We start from the raw sequence: 27,700 nt of genomic DNA, 5'->3' as shown, positions 1-27,700 counted from the left end.
ACTAATAGTAGAGAATACACCGAAAAAATGATAATAGGAAATACACGAAATAAATATATTGTTTAAAAAAAAGAAGCGTCTTAAACAAATCATTCGAACCGAACTGAACCTAACTGGCTAGTTAATCAACTCAAACCGATATAGATTTCATCTATTCAGCTTCTTCTTCTTTTTTGACTAAAAATCACTTTAAACCAAACCGGTTACACCCTAACAATTTAGCTCTATATATCAAGTCATTGAGCCATGAATAAAAATAAAATAGAACATAAAAGTATTCTCCATATGAAAAATATATTTAAGGGAGGGTTCTCCGTATAAAGGAAAAATTATTGTTGTGGTCCTATAACTTAATTAAGATAACAATTTATCCCTTAATTTAAGAACAATTATATATATGTGAAAATTGAATAGTCAAAACACGTGAATGAATGTTGATGATACTAACTTTATTGAAAACATTAATTAACAAACACATATAATATTAAGGTCTATTATGTCTCAATACTACATTGAATCAATCAACAATGCTTGTGTAAACTTGTCAGCAGCAGATTGAGGTAAACAAATGCAAACAATCATAGAACCATGACTACAATCAATTTCTTCACCTTCAGGTAAAAAAACACAAACTTGAGGTGTTGGTGTTAAATCAATAGGACCAGCATAAATTGGTTTACCCCATCCAAAATCAGCACATTTATAAATTGAAAATCTTGTCCATTGTGTTATTGTAAGTTTACCACCAAACTCAAGTTGTTTTGGCCGATCAACCTCGATATAATCAACGGTTGATCTCAAATATTCCTCGGTTACATTCTGTCTCGCTTCGCGAACTAATAGTGTTGTTTCTGGTAATTTACCGTTCACAAGCTCGGAAACTTTACTTGTTGTACAAGCAACACAAACCACGTTACCGTAAAACCCTTCTTTTAATGGTGGATTTTTAAGTTTCTGTCTAGCATTAACCGAAAACGTTAACCTTAATTCGTAATCTTGCGGCTTCACATCTAGTGCTTTAACCCATGATCTCCAAACATGTGCTGCAATTGCATCGAAGGTAGTACAACCGGCAGCGTCTAATGGTTGTGCGAGCGATTTCAATTGGTTTTGAAACTCGCGTTTTATTCTATAACATTTTTGAACCGGCTTTGTTTTCCATAGTTTCATTGTTAAATTCGATCTTTCATCGATTCTCATGAACTCCATGTGTGGAAATTTAACTTGAGGCGGATCGCGTGGCTTGAAAATTTCTCTGTTCCAACAAGGTTTAGGTTCGGTTACCAATGTTCCGGTTTTCGCTGTTGCAGCCCATGCTCCTAGAAACTGCATTGCTCCCATTCCATCACATATACAATGACAAAGGCGTAAACCGAGGCTAAATCCACCACACGCGAAGATTGTAACTTGAGCTATAACAAGTGGCATTTCTAAGACTTTGTATTGTTCTTCATTTGGGAATTTGAAAATCAATGGTTCCCAAGATGGGTTTGGAGCTGCAAAATCACCTAATTCAGATAATGCAATGTTTGATCTTGCTTCGACCATTAACGCACCTTTTTCTTCTTCTTTTTCTCCGAAAAACACTTCCAATTTACCGGTTTTGGTTTCTCTTAACCTTCCTGAGAGAGGGTAATAAGGAACTAAAACATCCGCGAGAGCAAGGCGAAGTATTTCCGTGACCGGTTTTTGGAAACAAGTACTAGACTTGTCTGATTGATAAAAGTACACGGTTGGTGTAAACACGCGCGCGCCAATCATGTCATCGAGATTTGAAAGATATAAACTATCTCCTGGTTTAACAGGAATAAGTTTTGATGGAGTGACGGAGAATGTGTTTACGATAGTGATCGGAATAGTTAAGGGATTGAGATGAAGTTCTTGAACCCATGGAGGAGCCATGAGAGATTAATGTATGTGGTTGTGAGGGTGTTCATGTGTGAATTTGATTGTGGCATTTGTAGAGTTAGAATTTGATTCATCATGCAAAGATGCAAAGAAAAAAATGGAAGATGCAAAGAGGATTGAGATAAATAAGATCATCAAGATTTGTAGGTTTAATGTTGGTAAAGTGATTACTGCATGAATTCAATTAATTTCTTCTAGGATTAAATATATATGCGTAAAAAAATGATTAAATACATTGCATGTGTCCTAAGATAGATGTGAAATATTATAGCCCATTTATTTTTCATGTTTACAGTTCATTTATTTTTGTCAATTGGTTAAGAGGAATCTTCCAACAAGGCTAAACTAAACCTGTTTAAAAAAAAAAGTTTATTATTGATTTAAATGCTACTAATTGTGTTCTTTTGTTTTCAAAATATCATTTTTTAGTTATCACAAAAAATATACTCTTCAATTTTTAAATTTATCAACAAAAAAAAAATCATAAAAATTTCTTCTTTTTAGATGTCTCATTTCAAAATTCAATTTTTTTTTTTGTTTCACTTGTATCTTTTTCCATCTTTGTACCAAATCGATCTCTTATCTTTTTTTCTTTTAAATATTTTCATACTTCTAAAAAAAAATTATCTTTTCAATCTATCTATAATATAAAAGAAAATAATATGCTCAAACCTATGATATGTTATCAGTTATCTCTTTTTCTTCGAAAGTTTACTATAAGAGAAATGTTATCAATATAACTTAAATTTTAAGTATGAATTATCTATAATTTAAAAAATAATTATTATATACATTACAAATTATCAGTGATAAAATATTAAAAACAAATATTATGTACTAGATGATTTGTTACCAAAAAAATAAATTAAATACCTATTCACACATGTTGTCATTTGAGTGTGCGATGCTCTTCATGCGGAGATGTGAAACATATGTACCTGGGATTAAACATAGTGTGGAAGGATGACTTATTTCTTTTTATTGTGAAAAGCGATTCAAAGGTTCTCATAAACATAGTCACAAACAAATGCAATATCAAAGGGCATACTCATTCGCTAATTCGGTGTATTCAAGAAGAGTTTCAGAATAAGAATTGACAAATTCGTTTTGTTGGTGGGAAAGCAACATAAGTGCAGACTGATTGGCTAATTTTAGCCTAGCCTAGGAGCATTGGTTTAAATCATCTACACGATCGAGTACAGTGGTTTTTTGTCCCTTTAGGTGGATAACTAGGATGATCGGGATTCGAACTCTGGTCTCCTACATATATAATGTAATGTCAAGCTCGTGGACAGTACGGTGTGTGTTTTACTAGTTAGAAATTATAAAATTTAAAATAAAAAAAAAAAAATATCTATTTCTACTTTCTTTAAGTTATTGTAGAATTTAAAAAAATAAAATAAAATTATTTACCTCACTAAAACTAAAACCCACTCACTAACAAACTCTATCCCACACAATTCTGTTATATTCAAATCATTCTAGAATCTTCTTAAAATTGAAATCACATACAAAAAACCCAAAACACAAACACACTCTATTACAAAAATGGCGCAAGAGAACAATGCATTACACATAGCAAGATTCTTCATCTTCATCATCATCATCTTCTTCTTAACTATAATCTCAACTTCATCTGCTTGGGTTGGTGTTAACTGGGGAACAATGACAACACATCAACTTCCACCTAAGAAAGTTGTGAAAATGCTTAAAGAAAATGGGTTTCAAAAATTGAAACTATTTGATGCTGATGATCGCATTATGAATGCTTTAATTGGTACTGATATTGAAGTTATGGTTGCAATTCCAAATATTATGTTGAATATTATTTGTAACAGTCTTAAAGCTTCTGATTCTTGGGTTTTTGAAAATGTCACTGCTTATTTCTTCAGAGGTGGCGTCAATATCAAGTTCAGTATTCATTCTCTTTTCTTTTGCATTTTACTAATTTTAGTATTAATCGTTGAACCACAGACACTCTTCCAATTAGGCTTTTTCCGGTGTCTAACAAGCGTCTGAGTGTGACACAGACAGTTATGATTGATGATTAAATTGAATTATGTCATTTTTTTTTCTTCAAATTATTATTGGTGTCGATGTGTTCTTCAGATGTGGTGTTCAATGTCAAGTTCAGTATTCATTCTCTTTTCAGTTTTTTTCTTTTGCATTTTACTAATTTTAGTCAAATGTTGCTAGTTTTCTGAAATTCTGAAAGTGGTCTTAGACACTGTTTGGCAAAATTTTGAGCTTAAGTTTCGAGGTAATTAAAGTATGACGAATGATATTTTAGTTAGGGATCGAACACAAGTGTTCTTAATCGATTTGACATTGGCTGACTTGAAGTCATGGTTTGACTGTTCCTTACATTGTTTGCAGGTATGTTGCTGTTGGTAATGAGCCATTCCTTAAAGCATATAAGGGTACCTATCTAAATAAAACCCTTCCAGCTCTCAAGAATATACAAACTTCACTCAACAATGCAGGGTTAGGATCAAAGATCAAAGTTACTGTTCCATTCAATGCTGACATTTACTATTCACCAGACTCAAATCCAGTTCCATCAGCAGGTGATTTCAGGCCTGAAGTAAAAGACATCACTGTCGAAATAATCCAATTTCTATATTCAAACAATTCAACTTTCACAGTTAATATCTACCCTTTCCTTAGTCTTTACTATGGAAATGATGTTTTCCCGTTTGATTTTGCATTTTTCGATGGTAAAAACAAATCTCTTAGAGATGGCAATGCTGTTTATAACAATGTTTTCGATGCAAATCTTGATACCCTTATGTGGGCTTTAGACAAAGCAGGTTATCCTGATTTGCATGTTACAGTTGGTGAAGTCGGTTGGCCAACGGATGGCGATAAGAATGCTAATTCCGAAAATGCGAAAAGGTTCAACCAAGGTTTCATTAAACATGCTCTAAGTGGTAATGGTACACCAAAAAGAAAAGGCATGATTGATTTTTATCTATTCAGTCTCATTGATGAAAATGCTAAAAGTGTTGCACCAGGTAATTTTGAGAGGCATTGGGGGATTTTCGAGTTTGATGGAAAACCAAAATATGAATTAGACATAAAAGGTAAACATAACGAAAAGGGTCTTATTGCTGTTGAAGGGATTAAGTACCTTGAAAAGAAGTGGTGTATTTTGGATCCAGAAGCTACTAATTTGGATGAAGATTTAGCTAAAAGTGTTGACTATGCTTGCAGCCAATCTGATTGTACAGCACTTGGCTATGGCTCTAGTTGTAATAATCTAAGTCTTGAAGGCAATGCTTCTTATGCTTTCAATATGTATTATCAAGTTAATAACCAGATGGTTTGGGACTGTGATTTTTCTGGTTTGGCTATTGTTACGCGTGAGGATCCTTCACAGAATGGCTGCCAATTCCCTTTGATGGTCGCTAGCGCTTCGCATTCAGGGCTTTCCAAGATACTGCTGAAAGCAATGGAGGTATATTTTTTTGCTATGTTTTTGCTATAGCTGGCAGATTTAGGAAGCCATAGAGTATTGAAATGTTTGTTGTGACTTGTGAGTCACAGATTCATGAATTTTATGTTAGATTTATGAGCAAGCTATGTCCATCCATGTAAATTTGTTTTCTGTATCTGACAATGGGAGGAATCTTATCCTATGGTAACAAAGAAACAATTACATAGTTTTGGGAACTTTCTTGTTGATATTTTCAGTAGGTGAGATTTTTGGTGCAGGTGGCTTTTGGCACAATGAATATCCTATGGTAATGAACACCATAGTTGGGGGTGTAAGATAAAAATTTCACTTGATATTTGAAAAATGAAATTAATGGCATAGTTGTGAAATGAACTATGAAGTACAGACACAAACACCGACATTTGACACGACACAGACATTGATACATCGACACCGATAATAATGTAAGAAAATGTCGGTGTCGTGTTTGTGTCAGACACGGGGACTCGCCATGGGGACTCGCCTAAGTGTCTGTTTCATAGGAAATGAAAAACAGTGATTTTAAAATTGTTTCTAATTTATGGAAATTATATGTTATTCTTGTGGCGAATGATTGTTTTTCAATACTTTTAGTGGATTATTAGGATGCAAAAGGATAAGTCACTAATCTAAGTTTAATAAAATGACTCTGCAAGGAGAACAAAACTCTAATCAGAAAACTTAAGCTTTGTTTAAAGAGATTCATTTATGTTTATTTTCAACCCATATAGAAATGTCAATCATGTAAGTTTATTCTATAAAAAAATTATATTAAATTTTATCTCATTCTATATTTTTCAGAATTGGTTCCATAGGCAAAACTGCAGTCAACACTGCCTTGCCATGTAAACTATTTTATAATTTTTTTTTTTTTTGCTAGTTACAATGACTTATTTTATTGAATAAATCCCTCGCACAAAAATATTTAACAATATGTAAACTACCCCTATAGCTTCTTATTAATTTTTTAAAACCTGTTATATATCGCCATCAACGTATCTTAATCGTAAATGACATTTTAACTGTTTCCAAAAGTTTTACTTGTTTTTATTTTTCTCCGCGACTAAATTATAGGTCGAGTCATAGGTGTACATAAAAAAATAATTGTAACATACGCAATTTGAGTGAACACAAACTCTAATTTATAAATGAACGGTGCTATATTTCGCGAACATCATGGAATGCAAAAAATGATAGGAAAAAATGGGGTTCATATTTGAAAATGAATGAAAGAGAAGACAAATGAAGAATGAAGACAAAGAAAGAGGAAGAAAATTTTGATGGGGGTACTTTCATTCTTCGTGGGGTGGAACTCGAAGTTCATAATAGGGTGTAACTACAAGAAACCTTATAAAAAAATCATAAAGAATGTGACGCCATAATTTACAGCTCGATTTTTCAGAATATAAACAACATGATGCTACAATCAATCTCTGCCAACAAAGGCAATCAACAAAACATAAACTCAATAGAAAGAGGAATTTCGTTGCATGTTTGCCGAGAGAGAAGGTATACCACACCGGCTGCTTCAACTGGTATAAGTTGCGGTTATTGAACAGCTGTTTATTTGAAGAATAAGATTGAAATCAGCATAATATATTGTTATAAAGTTACTTGAAACAGTTATGATGTATATAAAACACTTTTTACCTCAAACGACCATCGTGAATCAAAGAACTTCTCTCAATGAGATGGATGCAAGTGTATGAATTAATCTGTCCTTCAACATGAGAAGATCCTAGAAAGCAAGAACACTTGCTTCGTGATTTTCTCCATTACCTCGGTGGTGACGTAGAAGACGCAACTTCAACTTGTATCAGTGGACTTTCATCAAGAAGAGATGCCCTTTGGGGATTCGAAAGCATAATTTGTTGCATGTCCTTTGAAAGTACATTGAAAACTGCTTGGAGGTCTCCCCTTAATTTCTGACTTGTAACCATCGAATCAACACCGCCCTTTCCAGATTGCTGCATCTGATAATAAGGATCAATAACATTTTAGTATATAATTTTTACAAAATAAATAATAGGAGTATAATATCTATCATGTAGCACATTATGCAATATAAACTTATGTGCTTCTTTTCACATAGAGTAAACATGGACCTTTACAAATAAATAACAAATAGGAAAATTTCTTTTTAACAAACAGGAAAATTCACACAGCATGCACTCTCAGAAAAATTATCTGTAGTTAAAAAAAATAAAAATTCAGCGCAATGTGCAGGACGAAAGTTGACAACAAAGCATCAGAAAACTATGAAGCATTCTTCAAATAAAAAAAAAATTATGAAGCATTTTCAGATTTTTCTAGTATAAGGCATTTAAATAAGTTAGTGTCGCATTTCATAATCTCTTCATTTCCTCAAAAAGTGTGCAATCTCTAAATATCTGGTATGTTTTCTAATAATCTAATCACATAGTTTTTTGGCCACCTTCAAGATCTTCAACTCTCAATGCTACTGGTTTCTACTCATATATCATAACTAATTCAAATCATAGAAATAAGAAAACCTCCTTCACTAAGACATCAAATAACATATTTCGTCAAAGGATGCTAAATCTGTGTTTCTACTCTAACATATTTCATATCTTGTAATCTCTTCAGACTTATTGCTCATCACCTTAGAATACCAAGTACAATAGTGTAATTCACATGTGCATGTAAATTGCTTATCAAAAAAAAAAAAAAAAAAAACACGTGCATGTAAATTTATACATCATATACAAACTACAGTTCATGATCTGCCCGGGGGGGCTGATTCAAGTTTTAGCACAAATTTTATTGCTTTTGACGCCCCACCCCTTGTTATGTCCCTACCTCTAATCCTGACTAATTGGTTCAATAACGTGCCCTTACTCAATACTGGTCCAGAGGCGAGATAAAGAAACTTATATGTAAATTCAGTATAATCAGTGGAATAAACCTCTGTAAGATTATTTTCACAGAAGCTGTACGGAAACAAATTCTGGCAGGGGTTGCAGCTAAGCTCCTCACAAGTTGAAGAAATATTAAACAGAAATCAAGAGCAAAATGTGGCCACTGAAATGAGAATGGGTCAACTCCCTTCTTAGCCTACCTCCCAAATACCGCTTGCTAGTACTTAGATACCCCATTTGGTTACCCCCTTCTTATGACTCTCTCCTTCTGCCTTAGCCACGAGTCATTTTCTGATACTTCTCTCTCCTTCAGTCATTAATCAGGGAACCGAGGGGGTATGCATGGTGGCTGGTGAGATCGTTTTAGAACTATGCAATAAACATAGCAATTGCAGAGAGAAGCGTGATGGGGAAGGTAAACGAAGGAAGGGTTTGGACAAAACAGTTGAACCATATTTCTTTACCTGATGGGATTTAGCCCAAATCTATGCAATGAGTGGAAAGTTGTTTAAGGCAAAAAAAAAAAATCTTGGCTCAAGGTCATTTTCATTATTATACGACGTTGCGCAGCAAACCAATCTAGGAGTATTTTGCAATTGATCCAGCAAGGCTGATATGGAAGTGATTAACAAGTTGGGCAGATTTATGAAATTCGAGGAAGTTGGTCACACCATTCATCCTTTGTTTTGGGTACGCAAAAAAGAGATTCTGACATTGTGTAATTCATCACATAACTAAGCAGATCCAACTAGAATAAATGAAGTGCAAAGCATTCCTGTGGTAATTGTTGTGGTCGATAAAGTACATCTCACCTCAGTTAGAATGGAACCCCTGAGGAAAGGACTTTTTTATTTACTCATCATATGTCATTGTCCACCTTGAGGACAATGTGAAACTGGTGGAGGTATTGATAAGCCAATTAAGATTGACAGGTCCATTAAGAGAAATGAGAGAGAGAGAGAGAGAGAGAGAGAGAGAGAGAGAAGATTTTGGAATAAACGTAAGCGAAATTAAGACTTAGGGCCCGTTTGGATTGGCTTAATTTTGAGCTCATGCAAAACAGCTAATGAAAATTAAGCTTTTAAATATTATTCATAAGCTTGTCAAGTTAGTTATTGAAAAAACAACTTATAAAGATACAATTTTTGTTAGTGAGAACTTATGAATTTACATAAAAACTTATTTGCATAAGCTATTTTTCGTAAGCTAAAAAAATAAGTCGATCCAAACAGGCCCTTATAAGAACAGAATAAGGGGGATAATATTAGGGTATTAGAGAATTAGCCAATGTTGCGATCTTTCTGTTTTTTTTTTTTTTTTTTTTTTTGTCTTTTCATTTTACTGTTGTGAGGAACTTAGCTCTCTCATTTCCTATCCCAGTTTTCATGTAGTTTCTGTTTAGATACTGAAACAGAAACTACTCCTCTGAAGTGGATGACTATTTCATTCTAAATAATACCTCAGTTTCTTCATCGAAATTCCGGTCATATCCCAACCCCATTAGTTGCTTGGTCTCTATTGGAAAAAGCACACAAGTCCCACACTGAAATAATACAAGACCTGAAATAGTTTATAAAGAGGAGGAACCCATCACCTTACAAGATTAGAGAAGGGGAAAAGTTAGTAACAGTAGAGAGAGAGAGAGAGAGAGAGAGAGAGTTGAATTTGTTATATTAGGGACCAAAGGATAGAGAAAAGATATCTTTTGGAAACTAATAGTTGTTATGGGCAGTAGGCATCATGCCTCTGTAGGAGCTCATCTATGTGGACAATAGGATATTCATCATATTGTATTTTCCTTTATTTTTCAGAAATATTACACTATTTTCCAATATTGATCGGTTTTCTTCCATTTATTGTTTCTACTATCAGGGTTTTCCTAGGAAATTGTCAAAGTTTAAAAATCAAATCTGTTGCTAATTGTTTTGTTAAACTGCTGGATTTTCAACGATTCCTACTTCAAGGTTTCCTAGGCTCAGATGATCCTAACAATTTCAGAATCTTCTATCAAGTTCTCCCTGCAGGGATTAAACTTCTTTCAATTCTTTTGTAAATACAACTACTACATCTATCCACTATTGTTCAGTTCGATAGAAATTCCATTTTAAAATAATGTTGACTCTATTGTAAGTACCTCGATGTTGTCTTTGTAACACTAGATTAGGCCACCACAGTTCTATTGTGTTGTTTTATGTAATAAAAAATTTCGAACCTGTCTGTTTCAACTTTCAAATAACAATGGAGTTCAGTTTTGTGCAGAATGCTGTATGGGAAAATTTCATTGTCTTCCCTCTCATCCCTCTGATACCATAAAAGATTTTGAGCCAGTGTACTGGGAGAATGCAAGAAACAGAGAGAAAGATAAATCTCTGAAATGTTCTGGACTAAATTCCGAATTGCTATTTTTGAGTAACAGGGCTCGGGAATATAAAGTACAGAGCAGCAGTTACATTAGTCGGTTACAGCTGTAAATAACTCCAATGGAAACTAAAAGAAAGTCTAGTCGCTAATCAGCTAACGAGCATCACATGTACAAAGCATATAAAACACATACAGAAAATATACTCTAACAAGTTGATTAGCTAGCCGGTGAATTACATTAAGTCAGAATCTCTGTTTACATTTCCATAACAGAGGAGGAATGGTTGTGACCGTCATACAAAACGAAACAAAAGAAAAAGAAACTGAAAGAACATAAAAGGAAAACAAAGATGCTTTAAATAATCTACTACTATGTTATATGTTTCAACTGGGTCCCGTGACACTAGACTTTTGGGTCAGCCTACACTAAAAGACGGCATGGATAAGTAATTCTTTTATCATAAAAGTTTAAACAGAACTTCTTGATAGTTTGTAAGAATAAGATCATTCTACAAAAACTCATAATCAAGTTATTATACTTTTCCATGATTCTGAACAGAAAGATTTTCATAAATATTAAACCTGACAGGTCTGTTACATTCACTGAGCCTATACATCATGCAAGAAGAGGTTTCATTTGTTAATTGTTTGTCACTGTTAGTTAAGAGTTAGTTGGTTAGCTAGTTAGGAAGTAAGGCATATTGCGTAAAAATAAGAAGGGGAAAGCTTTGAGAGTGATCTAAGTTGTTATTTGTGCAGATTTGGAGCCTTTCCGCAATTAGGAGTCTATAGAGTCTCTCGAATATTCTAGTTGTCCCCATTTTCTCTAGTAATACCCATATTAAATGGTTTCAGAACAGTTCTGATCTAGGGCACAAAAGAAGATGGAGACACACAATCGAGGAAAACATAATTGCAACAGTTTCAGGAGGGATTTTCACTATCTTGGAATGTGGGATTCCAGTAGTCCTTCAGTAAATAATTAGGAGGTTATAGGTGCATGCGTGGGCATCCCAAATGGAGGGGAACCCTTGATGGGAACCCCCAAAATCTTGGAGAAGGCTGCGGCTAAAATAACATTCTTGGGTGAAACAAGTCACCAGATCAGGTATTTTAAGTGTCTGAAATAGAAGGAAATGTTCAACAGCTTGAAAACCAACCTTCTCTATGATAGAAACAGAGTTATGGTTAAGTCCTTGGAGCCAGAAAACAAAAAGAAAGATGAAGGTCTGAAAAACTAGAACTAGATTCTTGGGAAGGAAAAAGAAGCAGAAAATAGAGAAAACAAACCAGAAAGATAAACAAGTGCTGAGTTAGCTAGGGTGGAGGGAATGAAAGACGATGAGGGTAACTCATCTGGTTGACTGGTTGTGATCAAGAAGTAAGAGATATTAGTTTTTTATATAGGAATTGAAGAAGTGCAACAATGGGATCCAGGTGGACAACTACATACAGAAGCTCCATTATCAGGCTTCAAACGATGGGAGTATTACTGTATTAGTAGGTCTGTTACTGTTTTTTAAGAGGTTAATTTGTTAACTGTTTGTTACTGTTAGCTATTCGCTATAAAAGTTAATTAGTTAGGTAATTAGGAAATAAGGCATGTTGCCTTGGGGCCTTTTTGGCAATTGTGAGGGTCTAGAGTCTCTTGAATACTGTAGGAGTTCTACTTTAATACCAGTTGGTTCTTATCGCAACATTTAAATATTTTGGGATAGTCACTATTTAACTCTACTACTCTAGTAATACCAGTTGGTTCTTATCAAAATTTTCTGTTACGCAGGATGTACTGTTAGACAAAGAATCAGTCAACCAGCTTCGTAAAATCATTTGAGAACCTCAGGAGAGAAGATTACCTGCATTTCTTTGAGGAGAAGCCTCTCTATAACATTGAAGGAATCCACAATTTCAACCTCAGAAAATTTAGAAATAAGCTGATGTATGTCAGTTTTTATTCTTGCTTGCCTCCACAATCTCTCTTGCTCTTGCACAGAAACAGCACGCCGTCTTTGAAACCATGGCATAAAGTTAGGTCCATTCAGGAATCGCCTGATAAGTGCATTCAATCAAATCAAGTTAGATTAAAAATTTAATTAGTAAAGAAGTTCAAATTTAGTGCAAAACTGAAAATGAAAGTACATAACAAATTTGGGGAATAAGATAATACCTATATAAGTCAAGCCAGTTAGATTTCATTCGCTTTAAAATGAACTTCCCTGGACCTCTTGCAGATAAACTAGCAAGAAACTCATTGGCATCAAATGGAGGTAGAGAAGGAGGGTCTGTGTAAGGAGAAGATCCTTCTAATGGCATTGTAGTCCTAAAATATGGGGAAAAGGGTGCCAAAAAATTAGTAGTGAGCTCTATAAAATGTCGCCGTAATATCTCATTGTTCACAACAGACATTGACTCCTCAACTCTTGGTGACAACCCAGCATCTATAAGCCTATTTAATATAGAAGTATCTGGCTTAGTCGTAGCAGAATAAGTACTCCAAATGGCTTCCTTATGTTCGGTCATTAAACAAAGAGGACCGTCTCTTCGCATCTTAACTGCATTCAATAAACTTGAAGGAGAAAATTTCCTTAGAGACAGTTGTTGAATCCCAAGACCTTCAGGTTTACCAGAAACTCTGCCAGTAGAGGACCTGCTCGATAGAGGAAGTCGGTTCGAATTAGGAGGAGGGCTTCCAACCGAGACAATATGTGGAATGTTACGAAGGGCTTTGAGGAAGAAAAGGTTTGTCACACCTAATATCATTGGTGGGAAAGATTCACCTTCTTGAATCGAGTTTAGTCGTGCAAAAACAGGATCATGAATGGTAAAATAAGGCCTAAAGTCAACACTACAAAGCAACGGAGCAACCAAACTCACAAGACTAGCAACAGCCTCGCAACATTGTGGCGGCGTGGGGGCAATGATCAGCATTGGTTCTCCGATAAGCAACAACTCCCATAACAACCAAAGCTGCAATAAAAGTCCACGAAAAGACCCAAAAACATCCGAATCATGAAAAAGACCCTGCACGACAGACTGATTATTGTTGTTTGCAAGGAAAGGCACAGCAGACTCTTCTAAAGGCAGTCCACTTTCCAGAGGCAAACTAAGTGCCGGCGGTAAGCTGACTTTAAGCGTTGCATTTCCGATAGGAAGATCCATTACCTGACCAGGAACAGGAGGCGGCCATTTTGAAACATAAGCAGCAATATGCTCGAGTGCTTTCTTACCAATATCGAAAAACAACGGACCTACAATTTGTAACAACGGTCTAAAAACACTAGAATAAGGACAATGAGATAAAATCACAACAGATTTCTGTTCACCACCGCGTTTAAGTCTCTCATCATGTCTCTGTCTATTAAAAACATAACCATACAAATATTCGGAAGAATCCACCTTTCTACCCTCGTGCGAACTACCAATGGCATTACCTATTCGAGGTTTAAAACTTTGCCTGCAAATTCTGAAAAAGAAAATACAATCATGAATGCTGGACCGATTCTGATGCTGAGAAACCGAATCAGGGAATGAACTATAAGCAATTTCAAGCTCCTGATCATGAGAAAGAACACCTTGTGGATAACATTCTTCAACAAGTTGACCTTGTTCGAGATCGAATCTAATGGTGCAAAATGCAATAACCCATTGTTTGAGTGATTCTGAATCAACATTTGGACTCACTTCGGTTTTCACTCGAAACGAAGGAGACCTACTCATATCTCTTATCACAAAAAAAAAATTGCAAAACACAACACACAACAATTATTGTTATTATTATTGCTGCTACATAAACCAATTAAGTTGGATTTTATTTTCTGTTACAAAACTAGTAGTAACAATAGAATTGATGAATAGGGTTTAGATAATAATAATAATAATAATGACGTGGCAGAATCAGAATAAGGAAGAAAAAAGAGGGTTTGTGCAAGATCTGTGTGAGGGGGTGAAAATCAAAATGATGAAGAAAGATCTGGCGAATGAATGAATGTAAGAAGAGAAGAACCTGAAAATGATGGATCGGAGAAATTGAATGGAAAGAATCGAACGGTCGATGTGAGAAGCGGTGACAATACAATATGAGTTGGAGATGATGATGTTTGTGTTGTGGGAGATGTTTGACAAAAACTTGCAATTCCGGTCTGTCTTTTGTTCCAAAAAGAATGTTAGGATAAAAATTTGGAAAGAGATGTAAAATTATTTTTTCCACTTAAATTAAATTAAATTAAATGTCAAATACTTTCGCTCAAATTTCAAAATTCCTTAAAATTTGAAAATAGATAAATACCCCTGAAATTTTAAAAGGTCAAACAAATTGTTTCCTGCTCCGTTTACTCTGTTTATTTTGATGAGAAAAAGATTGATGACACAAGAATTGATAAAGAGTGTGATTTTGGTAATTGATGTTTCTTGTTTGGTTCTGAATCTGATGTTTCTTTTTCAGTAGTAATTTAGATAGTTTTAATAGCAGTTGAAACCCAAAAGCAAGCAAATACCTGGAAAAGTGTAGTTATTTGGCCCAAGAGCAAGAAAAGTGGAAAAAGCAGCAAAAAACAAGGGCAAAAATACAATAAAGCAGCCCAGCCATCGTACCCACGATGAATCCTGGCATGGCGCGATGAGAAGGCGGTTAAATTGAAGAAAATCTGCAACAAATATTTTCCATCATCCCACGATGACTTGTCATCGTGGCACGATGATGACTTCAAAAGCACGCAGAAAATCCTGAAGAAATCTTCCATCGTACCACGATATGATCCATCGTGGCCACGATGAGGCGAAAATACACGCCATCGTGGCCACGATAGATGCGATGGACGCGCAGAAAAAGCCCAAACCCAGCTGAAAAAAATATAAATAGAGCTTTCTTCCTCCAATATTATTCATTCAGAAATCACTCAACAATAGGGATATTCACTCTAGAGTTAGGAGAACTCTAAGGAGGATGCAAGGAGACCAAGGAACTCCAATGCCAATACGGTGCCAATACGGTTCTTTTCTTTCTGTCTTTGTAATTTATTTTTCCTAGGTTAGGTGGAGTCGAGGAACTCCCTTACGAATGCTTGGTTTTGTATTTTGTACAATTTGGGTATAAATTCAATTGTTTCTGATTGCAAACTCTTTTATCGTCGGGTTTTATATTGATTTTAATACTGATCACATTAGAATAAAATCTAAGGACCTAGATATCAGATAGGAAACGAAGCTAGTTATCTCGAACGAAGGACAGTATGATATGGCCAAGATGAGACCATTAAATTCAGTATCTGAGATCTTAGTATAAGATTAGAAAGCACGATAATTTCTACCAGAGGCAGAGTTTAGAGTAGTTAGAGGCACACGTGACGACTTATGACACATGGAGCCACTAAGGTAATGATACCAATGTTTTTAACAAAAAAATGGAACCTGGGGCGATGATACTTAAATAGAGTAAGGGTAACCACTAACTAGGCTCTGAACACTTTGTAATAGAAATAGGGGACGAATTTTTCTGAACTTATTTTAATAGTCTAATTCCTGATAGAGGGAAACAAGGGAATAACCACCAAGCAGGAGTAGGAGAGAGATCCGACCACACTTAACCACTCCGCGTTGACACACACACACCATTTATTTTTATGTTATTAATTTTCTGCACTTTAATTTCCTGTCATTTACTATTACCCGCAAAGATACCTTTCAAACACCAAAGTTAATGAAAAATCATTCATAAACGAAACTAGTAATTTTGGCACAATCCCTGTGGAGAACGATAAACTTATCACTTTATTACTTGGTAGCTATTCTGTGCACTTGCAGAACCACCGTCAAGTTTTTGGCGCCGTTGTAGGGGATTGTGTTTACAAAGTAATTAGCGTAGCTTAGGAATTGTAAATATTTCGAAAAAAAAAAAATTAAAAAATCCGTTCTTGCAAAAATTAAACTAATATACGATTTGGGCTAGGCAAAATATGGTACTTAAGCGATCCTAGTGATCCACCTCTCTTACCTGGGAATCCCTGTGGTTGAATCTTTGTGTATAAGAACAACCAAAAATATTTAAAACTGTGCTGCTAAATGTATCTTCTTTAGTGTATGCAGGAAACAGATCCTGAAATCGTCGAATACGATCCTGAGCCAGAAAGGCCTCTAAGAAAGAACCTACGAGCAAAGAAAAAGAGAGAGGCTATGACAGCCGAACCTAGAAGAACAATGGAAGACTACTGCAAGAGATCCGACACGGAACAAATATCTCATGGTTTCCAACCAGCCGACCCGATCAACTTTGACATCAATGGTAACGTCCTAGAAGGATTACGGGAGAACCAGTTCGGTGGGAGAGCTAACAGAGACCCATGGGACCATCTTACCAGTTCTCTGAGACCTGACAAATACAAAAAGTGCCTGAAGGGATCACTGAAGGTCAGAAAAAGCTGCGATTGTTCGCTTTTTTCTTGATAGGTACAACAAAGGAATGGCTACAGTGGTTACCCCGTGGAACCATCGAGACGTGGAAGGAGCTGGAAGACAAGTTTCTGGAACGATTTTTCACCCACAACCAATTCCAGAAGAGAAAGGCAGATATCATGAACTTCAAGCAGCGTGACAATGAAACACTAGGAGAAGCCTATGAGCGTTTCAACCTACTGAAAAGAAAGTTCCCTAACCATAGTCTCGATCTTATGAAGTTGATGCAAATCTTCATCGGAGGAATGCACATACAACACAGGAAGTTAAGGAGCTCATTGAACAAATGTGTTAGAACGAATACAACATGAGCAACGTGCGAACTTCTAAACCTGTTGGAATGCTGCAACTGGACAAAGAAACTACCTATCATAAGGAGATAGATCTACTAAAAAGGAAGCTGGAAAAGGCCACCCTAGGGGCCGAGGTGAAAAAGGTCCACGAAATATGTGACTTTTGTCATAAGAACCATCCTAATGGTTACTGCGTTCCTGAAGGAATCTCTGACGAAGAGTACACTAAATTCATGGGACGACCGAGTCCATACTCAGGCTGGGGTAATCAAAATCGTAGGTTGAACCAAAACTCTGCTCAAGGAGCACAGTAGGCCCAACAGCCACGAAAATCATCACCTTTGAAAGAGGCATTCAACCAATTCGTCAAGATAAGTCAGACGAACTTTGAGAATATACAAACAACTGCTATCAATCAAGGAACCTCAATAAAAAATCTGGAGACTCAGATAGGATAGCTGACTAAGCTCATCAAGAATTTCTCAAAGGATTATATTGGAAATACAGTTGACAAAGCTACAAAGGAAGCATGTAAGGCTGTTGGAGAAAGGACTGAAACAACTGAAGACAAACGGAAGAAGGATGAGAAGGAGCTAAGACAGCTTCAAAAGTGGTTCAAACAGTTAGGGCTAACTCTAGAGGAAACATATGACGAGTTTATGGAGGAGTTAGATGAATACTATGAGGAAACTCTCGTTGAAAGACTGAATATAGAAAGCAAACTCCCCCTAAAGTGATAGGACCCTGGAACATTTACTATACCCTTCTGTTTGGGAAAGGTGCAAGGAAGAGCCCTTTGTAACTTGGGCTCCAGCATCAATCTAATGCCACTGAAGTTTGCAAAGAAATGGGAGATTGGGGAACTCGATACTAACTATGCAAAAGATATCGTGCTAGCAGATCAGTTAGTCATACGCCCAATTGGAATCATGAAAGATGTCCTAGTAAAAGTCAAAAACCATAGATTTTCTAAGATGTTCCAAGTGAACGTCATCATATGAGGATTTGACAACAATATCATCAATATAAACTTGCATGAAAGTGTCAATAAAATCATGAAAGATAAAATTCATTGCCCTTTGATAGGTGGCGCCAGCATTCTTTAAACCAAAAGGCATTACTACCCATTCAAAAGAACCTAAGGTACCTGGGCATCGAAAAGCAGTTTTTGACACGTCATCTTTAGCAATAAATATTTGATTATAACCAGAGTATCCATCTAATATACTTAAGTATTCAAAACCAGCAGCTGAATCTATTAGCATTTCTGCCACAGACATAGGGTATTCATCTTTAGGAGTAGCATTATTTAAATCCCTAAAATCTATACAAACTCTAAGTGTTCCATTCTTTTCAATAACAGTGACTATATTAGTCATCCATTCGACATACCTGGCAGTCCTGATGAACTTGCACTTTGACAGCTTCTCGATTTCTGCTTTGATTTTGGACATTATCCCTAGAGCATATCTTCTTGGTAACTGCTTCACTGGCTTCTTGTCTGGTAACAATGGCAGTCTATGTTCCACCAATTCCCTGCTTAGACCTGGCATCTCGTTGTAATCCCAAGCAAAGCAATCTCTGTACTCCATAAGCAGCTTAACCAATTTCACTTTCATTTCTGGATTGATATTGGTACTTATAAACGTTGGCCTTTTAATTAAGCCATCTCCAATATCAATTTCTTGTAAAGGATCTTGTGATTGCATTTTCTGACTCGAACTCGAAGGATCCTTTTCGAAGCCCAAGGGTTCATCATCATAAATGCAATCCAATCTTTGCACTTTTGGCAACACTTTGCCATTTTCTGTAGTGTTGGTTTCAAAAACCATATCCTCGGCAACATTGGCCTCCATAGCCATATCATTATGTTGATTTGCAGCCTCTAAGGCCGTATTTACTTTGTTTCCGGCTATGTAAGCCGAAATCTTGGCCCAAGATGAGGGCTCAATCATGGTAGGAACATGTCATCCCACCCTCTAGGTGAGGGTGCTTCTCCATCATTAGAGGCTCTTGGATTAATTACCTCCCTCTTCCACATGAAACCATGAGTAGGATGGAGCTTCACAGAATGATAGACCTCATTATCTGATAATGGGTCTTCATACGCTGCATTCTTCTCCCCACATGGAGGTATCAAAGCCAAATTCTTGTCAAAAGTTTGTTTGGTTATATAATTTACCTCTGACAAATAGTAACTTTGGTCAGCCTCGATATTTTCCACCACACCATCTTCTCTCCAGATGGTTAGCCTTTGGTGTAAAGTTGAGGGTATAGTCCCTACACCATGAATCCATTCCTTTCCCAAAAGCAAGTTGTAATTAACTTTCGAAGGAACAACCAAAAACAGAGTTGGCCTAACTGAACTTCCAATGGCCACATCCACCTGTATGGCACCCCAAGAATGGTCACTCTTGCCTTCATAGTTTGATAGAACTATGCTATGAGAATGGAGATCAGTCTCATACTTTCCAATTTTACTTAACAAGGAAAGAGACATTAGATTAACAACAACACCTCAATCAATCAAGACTTTGTTGATGCTCACATCATTTACCTTCTCCCTGACAAAGAGAGGCTTTAGATGGTTCTTCATCCCTTCATTAGGTTTCTCGAAAATGGCTTGTTGCTGTTCAACACAACCATTATCCATGACATAATAGCATACAAGCTTAATGTCAGGCACTGGAAGGCTCTCTTCTAGATCGTACTCTTCAGACATAGACCACATATCATACTATCGTGGCAAAATAGATACCACATCGACCAAAACGTCAAAGTCTTGATCTTCATCCAACAGACCATCTTCCATATATTCATCTTCTTCCTCTACATTAGCAATAGGTGGAGTATTGGGAAGAAGAGAAATTCTTTCCTTTATTGGTTTTTTGACCATCTCAGGTTCTTTCACCACAAGAGCACATGCTTCGACTGGTTTAACAGCAACAACATTGCCCCCAGCCTGTTCGATAGTTGCAAGTTTGCCCCCAACCTGTTCAATAATGGCAAGTTTGCCCCCAGCCTGAGTCTTCTGGCTCTCTTGCTTCTTCTGACATTGGAATCTACGCCATTGTGTCCATGTCATTGGATTCTTACCCATATAGTTATTCCTATACGAGTACTTTTTAGCTTCTGCAGCACTTTGCTGAGTCCCTTGACTCGAAGCACCTTTTTCCAGGACTTTCTTGTTAAAGGCAACATATCTACCATTTGCTCGAATGGCTCGACAAATGATGTCTCAACCACTTGCAAAGGATCAGAATCAACTTTCATTTGAGCTTTTCTCTTATCATCGAACTTCAAACGACCTTCATTGAGAGCTTTCTGCACCAGATCCCTGAAAAGTACACAATGAGATGTTTTATGACCCAAATAATTATGAAATTTGCAATAACCTATTTTATTTCTTTGTTCTATTGGTGGAATTTTTAAATCTTTTGGCACAGCTATTTGGCCATCATTTACCAAAATATGAAAGATTTCATCACACTTAGTAATATCAAAAGAGTAAGTTTTTGCAACATATTTATCAATTTTGGGTTCGATTAGATTTTTTCCATTCAAAAGCTTTAGCAATTTACAAGTATAAGGAGACCCTGGCTTTAATTCTGCCACACAAACCTCACTTTCATCAATATCTTCATAATTGATTTCTTACTCATTATCATCCTCATAAGTTTCAACATATGCAACTTTTTCTTTTTTCTGAAACTTAGAAGCTCTAGCCTTTTTTATCTTAAGGCGTTCGACTTGTCGACCTCTATATGTTAACTGTGCCATATCCCTTAAATGTAGAGTATTTAATTTCTTTCAAATAGAGTAGTCAAGGCCACCAGCAACCATTTCAACTAACTCATGTTCAGGCACTTGAGTAAAGCATCTAGCCTTAAGAAGTCTAAACCTATTTAAGTAATCCTCAATGGACTCTAAGGTTTTTCGCCTCACACCTTACAACTCTTTGAGGCTAATTTTAGATTGCCCCATATAGAAAAACTCTTTCTAATTGAGTCTAATGATGGATGGAACCAGGGGGCAGTGTAGTGAACCAAGTAAAGGCATTCTTAGTGAGAGAATTAGGAAACTATTTCATCCTTAGATTCTAATTATTTGCTAAGTCCCCTGCCTCTGCCAAATATCTAACAATGTGTTCGACAGTGGATTCACTAGTGTCACTCGCAAACTTTATGAACTTAGGGATTTTCCAACCCCTTGGTAATTCAGTATGGAGTACATACTCCGAAAATGCTGATACCAAGTTTGGCCTATGTAAACCAACGTTAAGGCCATTATGCGCAAGTATAGTTTCAACCATGTTAGCCAAATTGTATTGGCCATCATAATTATCTTGTTGCACATTTCTAACAACTTCATCAGCATCTTGGTTTCGATGAACCAAAGTCACGCCAGGATTAAGGACACAAGGCATCCCCATTTGGACTTGTGGTTCTTTTCGAACCCTTACTGGTGCGTTAGTATGACTTACGTTATACCCACTATATTCAGGCATGTTCTAATGCTGAACAGGTATTTGGTTCTGAATTGTTCGAAATGGATGGTTAGGCACTGGAGGAGCGCCAAAGAAATTAGCAATTCGACTCATTTGACCAGCCAACAATTGGTAACTGTCATTTGTGTTATTAATTAGAGGGTTTAACACAGTTCCTAATTGTGATGTCAAAGTGTTAACCATTTCATGATTACTTTCATCCATCTGTTGTCTTAGGGACATCACAGATGAAGAACTTAAGGCCTGAGTTATTGGCCTCGAACTTGAACTCCCAACACCTGATGTTGAAGGAGAAAATCTTGGAGGACTCTCCATATGTTGGTTACTAAATAAATTTGCCATTAAAGTTGTTGGCATTCCAAATCCAGGGTTAGTTGGGAATGAAAACGGAGATCTAGGAGGACTCTTTCCATCATTTGGATTCCCTTGAGAATTCAGATTAGTTGGATTCGAGACATGAGTAACTTGAGTTGACCCTATCGAGGCAGAACTATGTCCACTAAGTGTGTTTGCATGAAACGTAGGATTTGTTGTCCCTATGGTCGAATCAAAAGTAGCGTCTAAAGAAAACGCTTGTGGTTGTCCTTCTAGGCCAGCATTCCTAGAACTTGCGCCAAGGCTTGTGGACAAATTACTTGTGGATGCATTTTGAGGGGGTGGTCTCACCATTTTTCGAAGAGACTTAACACTTGTTAAATTTGGAAGGGATGTGCCACTTCTCAAATTCATACACTTAGTAAAAATCTAACAATCTTTATGAAAACAAAAAGAAAAACACACAAAACCAGTCTCACTTGGCGTGCCAATTTGTTTACACTGGTTTTTCATAAACAACCGCTAGTTTATTTTAATTACTTGCAGGACCAACTAGTAAATCCTAGGACATGTTTTGTGTATAGATTTTAATGTTCATCATTGAAATAAACATTTGGTAAACCGGTTTGAAAGAACAATTTAAAAAAGAAAATGTAAATTAAACAAGATTCACTCGAATGAGAGAATTTGAAAAGATAAATTGCAAAAGAAAGATTAAAATTGCATAAAAAATGTAACAGTTTTACAAATAAAAGAAATGGTTCACGAATTCATACATTTTCTTCACTTCGCCCTTTTCTCTCGAACACATGGATACTTTAGGTTTGTGAATTTTGTATATGAATTGTGACCCTTATTCCAATTGAAGAAACTACTATTTATAGGCACGAGATTGAACAACTGCTTGTGCAACGTGCTTCGCCAGCTTTCTAATCCCATGATCCCACGATCTCTTGACCTTGCTTGAAAAGAGTAACTGCATCCTAGCTCCAACTGTCGCTCGAAACTAGCCTTCGAACTTCTTGCCATCTCCTGCTGAAAACAATGAAAATAATTCTAAGTCCAGAATCGCTTCGAATACCATGATTCGAAAACTTTACTTGATTCGAAGGCAATTTTGCCCCTTTGTTAACAAGATATTTTATGCATTTAAGACCTTTAAATAATCTTAATTAGGCGATTCTAATCACCTTTTCATATCTTATATTAACTTATTTAATACATTCCATTTATTATTTTCATTCATTTATATTAATGGCCTAATAACGCACCAAGTAAATATTAAATGCATATGGTCAAAAATTCGAGGTAACAAAAGGAAGAGTGTAAAGCTCTTGGAGAGAGAACTGAAACAGTGGAAGAAAAACGAAAGAGGGATGAGAAGGAGCTAAGGCAGCTGCAAAAGTGGTTCAAACAGCTAGGGTTGACCTTGGAAGACGCATATGACGAATTCATGGAAGAGTTAGATGAGTACTACGAGGAGACTCTCGCTGAAAGATTAAACATAGTAAACCAACTCCCGATTAAGCGAAAGGACCCCGGAACATTCATCATACCATGCTGTTTGGGAAAGGTGCAAGAAAAAGCCCTTTGTGACTTAGGCTCCAGCATAAATCTAATGCCGCTGAAGTTCGCAAAGAAGTGAGAGATTGAGGAGCTCAACACTAACTATGAAAAAGAGATAGTGTTAGCAGATCAGTCAATCATACCCCCAAGTGGAATCATGAAAGATGTGATAGTAAAAGTAAACAATATGCTCTTTCCAGTTGATTTCACAGTAGTTGATATAGAAGAGGATGCTGATGTCCTATTCATTCACGGAAGACCCTTTCTAGCTACCAGTCGTGCTGTTATTGACATGGAAAAAGAAGTGCTAAAGCTAAGAATAGGGGATGAAGAGCAACTGATCTACATTCGAGGTGAAAATGACTAGTGCTGCAGGATATAATTCAGAGAACCCAAGAACCCAGGATGGAGGATGAAGGTAACAATGGAGGAACTCAAAGATGGAATAGCAGAGCTAGACCTAGACAAGAAATCATATCCTCCCGCAATTGATATTGCAGATGTGAAGAAGGAAGACCTGTGGATCAGACGATGGGGAAGATTCCGCAAGGTTGCTGTACGATCTGAACCGGGAATAAATACAACCCCAATCAAGAAACCGCCTTGACCAAACATGAAGTTCAGATTCAAGAGTTAGGAGAACTCTAAGGAGAAGACAATGAGGCCAAGGAACTCTAAGGCCAATAAGGTTCTTTTCTTTCTGTCTTTTTAATTTATTTTTCTTAAGTTAGGTGGAGTCGAGAAACTCTCTTACGAATGCTTGGTTGTAATATTTATATTAGTTATTTATAAATTCAGTTATTTCTACTTTAAACTCTTTTGATTGTCTGGTTTTAGTTATTTTAATATTGATCACATTAGAATAAAATCTAAGGTCCTAGCGGATATCGCATAGGAAACGAAGCTAGTAATCCCGACCGAAGGACAGCGTGCTAAGGCCTACATGAGAGCATTAAATTCAGTATCTGCGGTCTTAATATAGGATTAGAATAGAACGTTAATTTCTACCTAACAGAGTATGCCTGTGGGTAGGTGACTAGTTTTAGGCAAACATGACAACTTATAATTTAGGGGTCCCCAAGGCGATGAGACCAAAGTTTTAACGAAAAAGTGGAGTTCTGGATCATGGTGTCTAAATAAAGTAAGGGTAACCTTAAACTAAGCTCTATAGAAGCTTGTAATAGAAACAAGGTTGTCAGAACCGGCCGGCCGGACCGGTCAGACCGAGAACCGGAAGGTGGAGCGGTCCGGTTATGCCTGAAAAACGGACAGCAAAAGAACCAATAAAAAAACGTGCGAACCGGCTCGAAACCGGGTCGAACCGGTGAATCGGACGAGGCGGTTTGGCGGTTCTGGAGTGGTTTTCACGGTAAGATCGTGATTTGTGTTTTTCCTATGTTTTAGATGGATCAAAAGTTTCTCTGTTGTTTCCATACAAAAAAAAAACTCTGTTGTTTCTTTGTAGGTGAGATTATCAGAAGAAAAAGAAGAAAGAAGATGAAACACAGATCACACACAAACAGATCTTTAAATCAAGCAACATAAGAAAGAAAGAGTGGATAATATATGCATGTATTACACTTCAAAAACAGAAAAATGAGAGATGAAAGTAAGAAGTTAAAACAAAAAGAAAGAAGAAAATTAAAAGGTTCATTCATAGGAAAAGTGAACAAGAGATGATGAAAGAGTAGGTGGCGGCTGACTCATTACTATTAGGGTTAGGGACTTAGGAATACAAGTGGGCTTGGGCCAAGTTAAAACTATTATTCAAAACTAAAAAATACAGTACCAAATTTTTATAATAAAAAATTATTGGAGGATTAAAAGATTTTTTTCTTACGCGCATATATATATATATATATATATATATATATATATATATATATGATTCAATGTTTACTTTAAAATATATTATTTCATTGTTACAAAGTTATGATTTAGATTAATCTTATAAAAAAAACATGCTTACCTTAAATTTATAAATTTTTTTTTTTTTAGTACATAAATTAATTATACCTCATTTAATATAGTGATTAAAAATATAAAAATAATTTAAAATTAGGTGAATTAGAAATTTTATGTCTAATTTTAAAGTTTTTATTTTATGTTGACTTTATGACATTTTATCATTTTAAAGTGTAAAACTAAGGAATATTGAGTCATTATTTATATATTTTTATTTATATATTAATTAAAAAATATATTTAATAAAAAACGGTCCGACTCGTTTGAACCCCGGTCCGACCAGTTGAACCTTGAACCGGTGAGATCGCCGGTTCGATGACCGGTCCGGTTCTGACAACCTTGAATAGAAATAGGCACAAATAATAAATACATTGCACCTATTTTCAATAGTCTAAATCCTAGGAGAGGGAAATAATTGAGCAACCAAGCAGGAGTAAGGGAGGGATCTGATCACACTTAACCACCTCGTGTGGTCACACACACACACATACCTTTTATTTTCAGTCATTTAAATTCCGCATTTATTTCCTGTATTTACTGAAGTACCCGCAAAGATACCTTCTTAAATAAACAAAGCGAAGGCAACTATCCATATTCCTAAGCGAAACTAGTAACCTTGACACAATCCTTGTGGAGGAGAACGATAAACTTATCACTTTATTACTTGGTAGCGATTCTGTGCACTAGCAGAGTTACCGTCACTATTCATTTATTATTTGTTAGTATTTGTATTTATCGTTTTATACACTAGCATATATTATGTACACATATTTTGTTAGTAACTAGGGTTGAAGTGGATATCGTGACACATCTAAGACTTCAGAAACAAAGGGATACTATAACCTACTTATATGAGACCATTAAATTCAGTATCTGCGGTTAGGTTTGAGATTAAGAATTTCACATAGCTAAATTTTGTACTGATATTAGGGAACCAGCCAACCAGACACGCTAGACAACTTGTTAAATTAGGAACCTCTAAAGGTAAAGATGCCTATTTAAGGCTGAACTCGTTAAGGTAAGGACAAGAAATAACGAAGGCTAAACCTAGTTTGACTGAATTGCCCTAAGCATATTACAATAGAAGTAAGTATAGTTCTACTAGGCTTACTTTATAGAAATTAATCTCCAGATAATACATCAATAGTAAGCAGATATAACGCCAGTTACCAAACAAGAATAGGGGAGGAATTCGAAAAGTACTTAACCATTTGTTCTCATCTGAAACTCAACTCATATTTACTACTGCTTTTCACTTTAATTGCCATTTATTTTTAGCTATTCAAACCCCCTTTTAAACGAACAAAGCGAATGCAAAGTCTTTTACTTTAATCTACTTTTAAAAGCATAAATTCCTAAATAAAATTGATAACTTAGGCAATCCCTATGGAGACGATAACTTACTACTTTATTACTTATGAGCGATTCTGTACACTTGCAGAGTTACCGTCAACAGACAAGGACGGCGGCGGAACCGGTGGCACGGCGGTGCAACATCAGAGAAATACGCGTAAGCAGAAGAAGCGCAACTATAGTGTTTTCTTTTTGATTTTTATTAAAAAAATATTAATATCTTGGACCTAATCTCAACCATAGGATATTTGTTTTACACATGGCATTCATCCTTGTAATCAATGGGCTAAATGGAGATATCATTAAATGGAGGGAACCTGAACTCGAGTTTTACATACCTCCAACCCTAGTTTTCTCTTTTGTTCATCCACCAAGGATGAGTGGTTTTAGGATCAATTTTTGATCCAAAATCACCCTATGAATTATTTTTTATTGTTTTTTCCCCTCCGAATTGTTTTTTCTTTTCTTTTCATTTAAATAAGTGATTATCCACACAAATTTGCTTCTTGTTTTTTGTATTTTTTTTTGAACAAGCCAAAATGAGATATATTAACTAAATCAGTCTTCCTAGCACAAGGCGTACCGGGATAGACTACAAGAGTTTACAAGATCATCATCATACAATAAAAAA

The 27,700-nt window shown here is 36.0% G+C and overlaps 3 protein-coding genes across 4 annotated transcripts; 1 reads left to right on the top strand and 2 right to left on the bottom strand.

Moving 5' to 3' along the window:
* Window positions 1-481: 481 nt before the first annotated feature.
* On the bottom strand, window positions 482-1,918 carry LOC123884962 (omega-hydroxypalmitate O-feruloyl transferase). The gene has a single exon (XM_045934194.1). It carries the CDS (start codon window positions 1,900-1,902, stop codon window positions 508-510), a length of 1,395 nt encoding a protein of 464 aa, XP_045790150.1. The 5' UTR covers window positions 1,903-1,918; the 3' UTR covers window positions 482-507.
* Window positions 1,919-3,456: 1,538 nt separating this feature from the next.
* Window positions 3,457-5,475, top strand: LOC123885975 (glucan endo-1,3-beta-glucosidase 8-like). The gene is made up of 2 exons (XM_045935314.1): window positions 3,457-3,818; window positions 4,285-5,475. Exons 1-2 carry the CDS (start codon window positions 3,457-3,459, stop codon window positions 5,393-5,395), a joined length of 1,473 nt encoding a protein of 490 aa, XP_045791270.1. The 3' UTR covers window positions 5,396-5,475.
* Window positions 5,476-6,649: 1,174 nt separating this feature from the next.
* On the bottom strand, window positions 6,650-14,811 carry LOC123884961 (protein DENND6A). 2 transcript variants are annotated; one of them, XM_045934191.1, is made up of 4 exons: window positions 12,791-14,811; window positions 12,480-12,672; window positions 7,034-7,356; window positions 6,650-6,942 (listed from the first exon to the last, which is right to left on the bottom strand). In XM_045934191.1, the coding sequence occupies exons 1-3, from the start codon at window positions 14,338-14,340 to the stop codon at window positions 7,159-7,161; spliced, it is 1,941 nt and encodes a 646-aa protein (XP_045790147.1). In that variant the 5' UTR covers window positions 14,341-14,811; the 3' UTR covers window positions 6,650-6,942; window positions 7,034-7,158. The 2 variants fall into 2 exon arrangements, with proteins under 2 accessions (XP_045790147.1, XP_045790149.1); XM_045934193.1 differs by lacking the exon at window positions 6,650-6,942 and adding an exon at window positions 9,722-9,822 and having other exon boundaries at window positions 7,232-7,356; window positions 12,791-14,790.
* Between the last annotated feature and the right edge of the window lie 12,889 nt (window positions 14,812-27,700).

This window comes from Trifolium pratense, linkage group LG5, assembly GCF_020283565.1.
Source record: "Trifolium pratense cultivar HEN17-A07 linkage group LG5, ARS_RC_1.1, whole genome shotgun sequence".
NCBI classification, from domain to species: Eukaryota; Viridiplantae; Streptophyta; class Magnoliopsida; order Fabales; family Fabaceae; genus Trifolium; species Trifolium pratense.
The sequence above is the reverse complement of the archived record's forward strand: the minus strand, read 5'-3'. Positions and strand labels throughout refer to the sequence as shown.

Coding starts and splice junctions, on each gene's coding strand:
- LOC123884962 (XM_045934194.1), bottom strand. CDS start 1,902: ATGGCTCCTCCATGGGTTCAAGAACTTCATCTCAATCCCTTAACTATT.
- LOC123885975 (XM_045935314.1), top strand. CDS start 3,457: ATGGCGCAAGAGAACAATGCATTACACATAGCAAGATTCTTCATCTTC. Junction 3,819..4,284: donor AGAGGTGGCGTCAATATCAA/GTTCAGTATTCA, acceptor CATTGTTTGCAG/GTATGTTGCTGTTGGTAATG.
- LOC123884961 (XM_045934191.1), bottom strand. CDS start 14,340: ATGAGTAGGTCTCCTTCGTTTCGAGTGAAAACCGAAGTGAGTCCAAAT. Junction 12,673..12,790: donor AACTGGCTTGACTTATATAG/GTATTATCTTAT, acceptor TGCACTTATCAG/GCGATTCCTGAATGGACCTA. Junction 7,357..12,479: donor TTCTCCTCAAAGAAATGCAG/GTAATCTTCTCT, acceptor CCTTATTATCAG/ATGCAGCAATCTGGAAAGGG.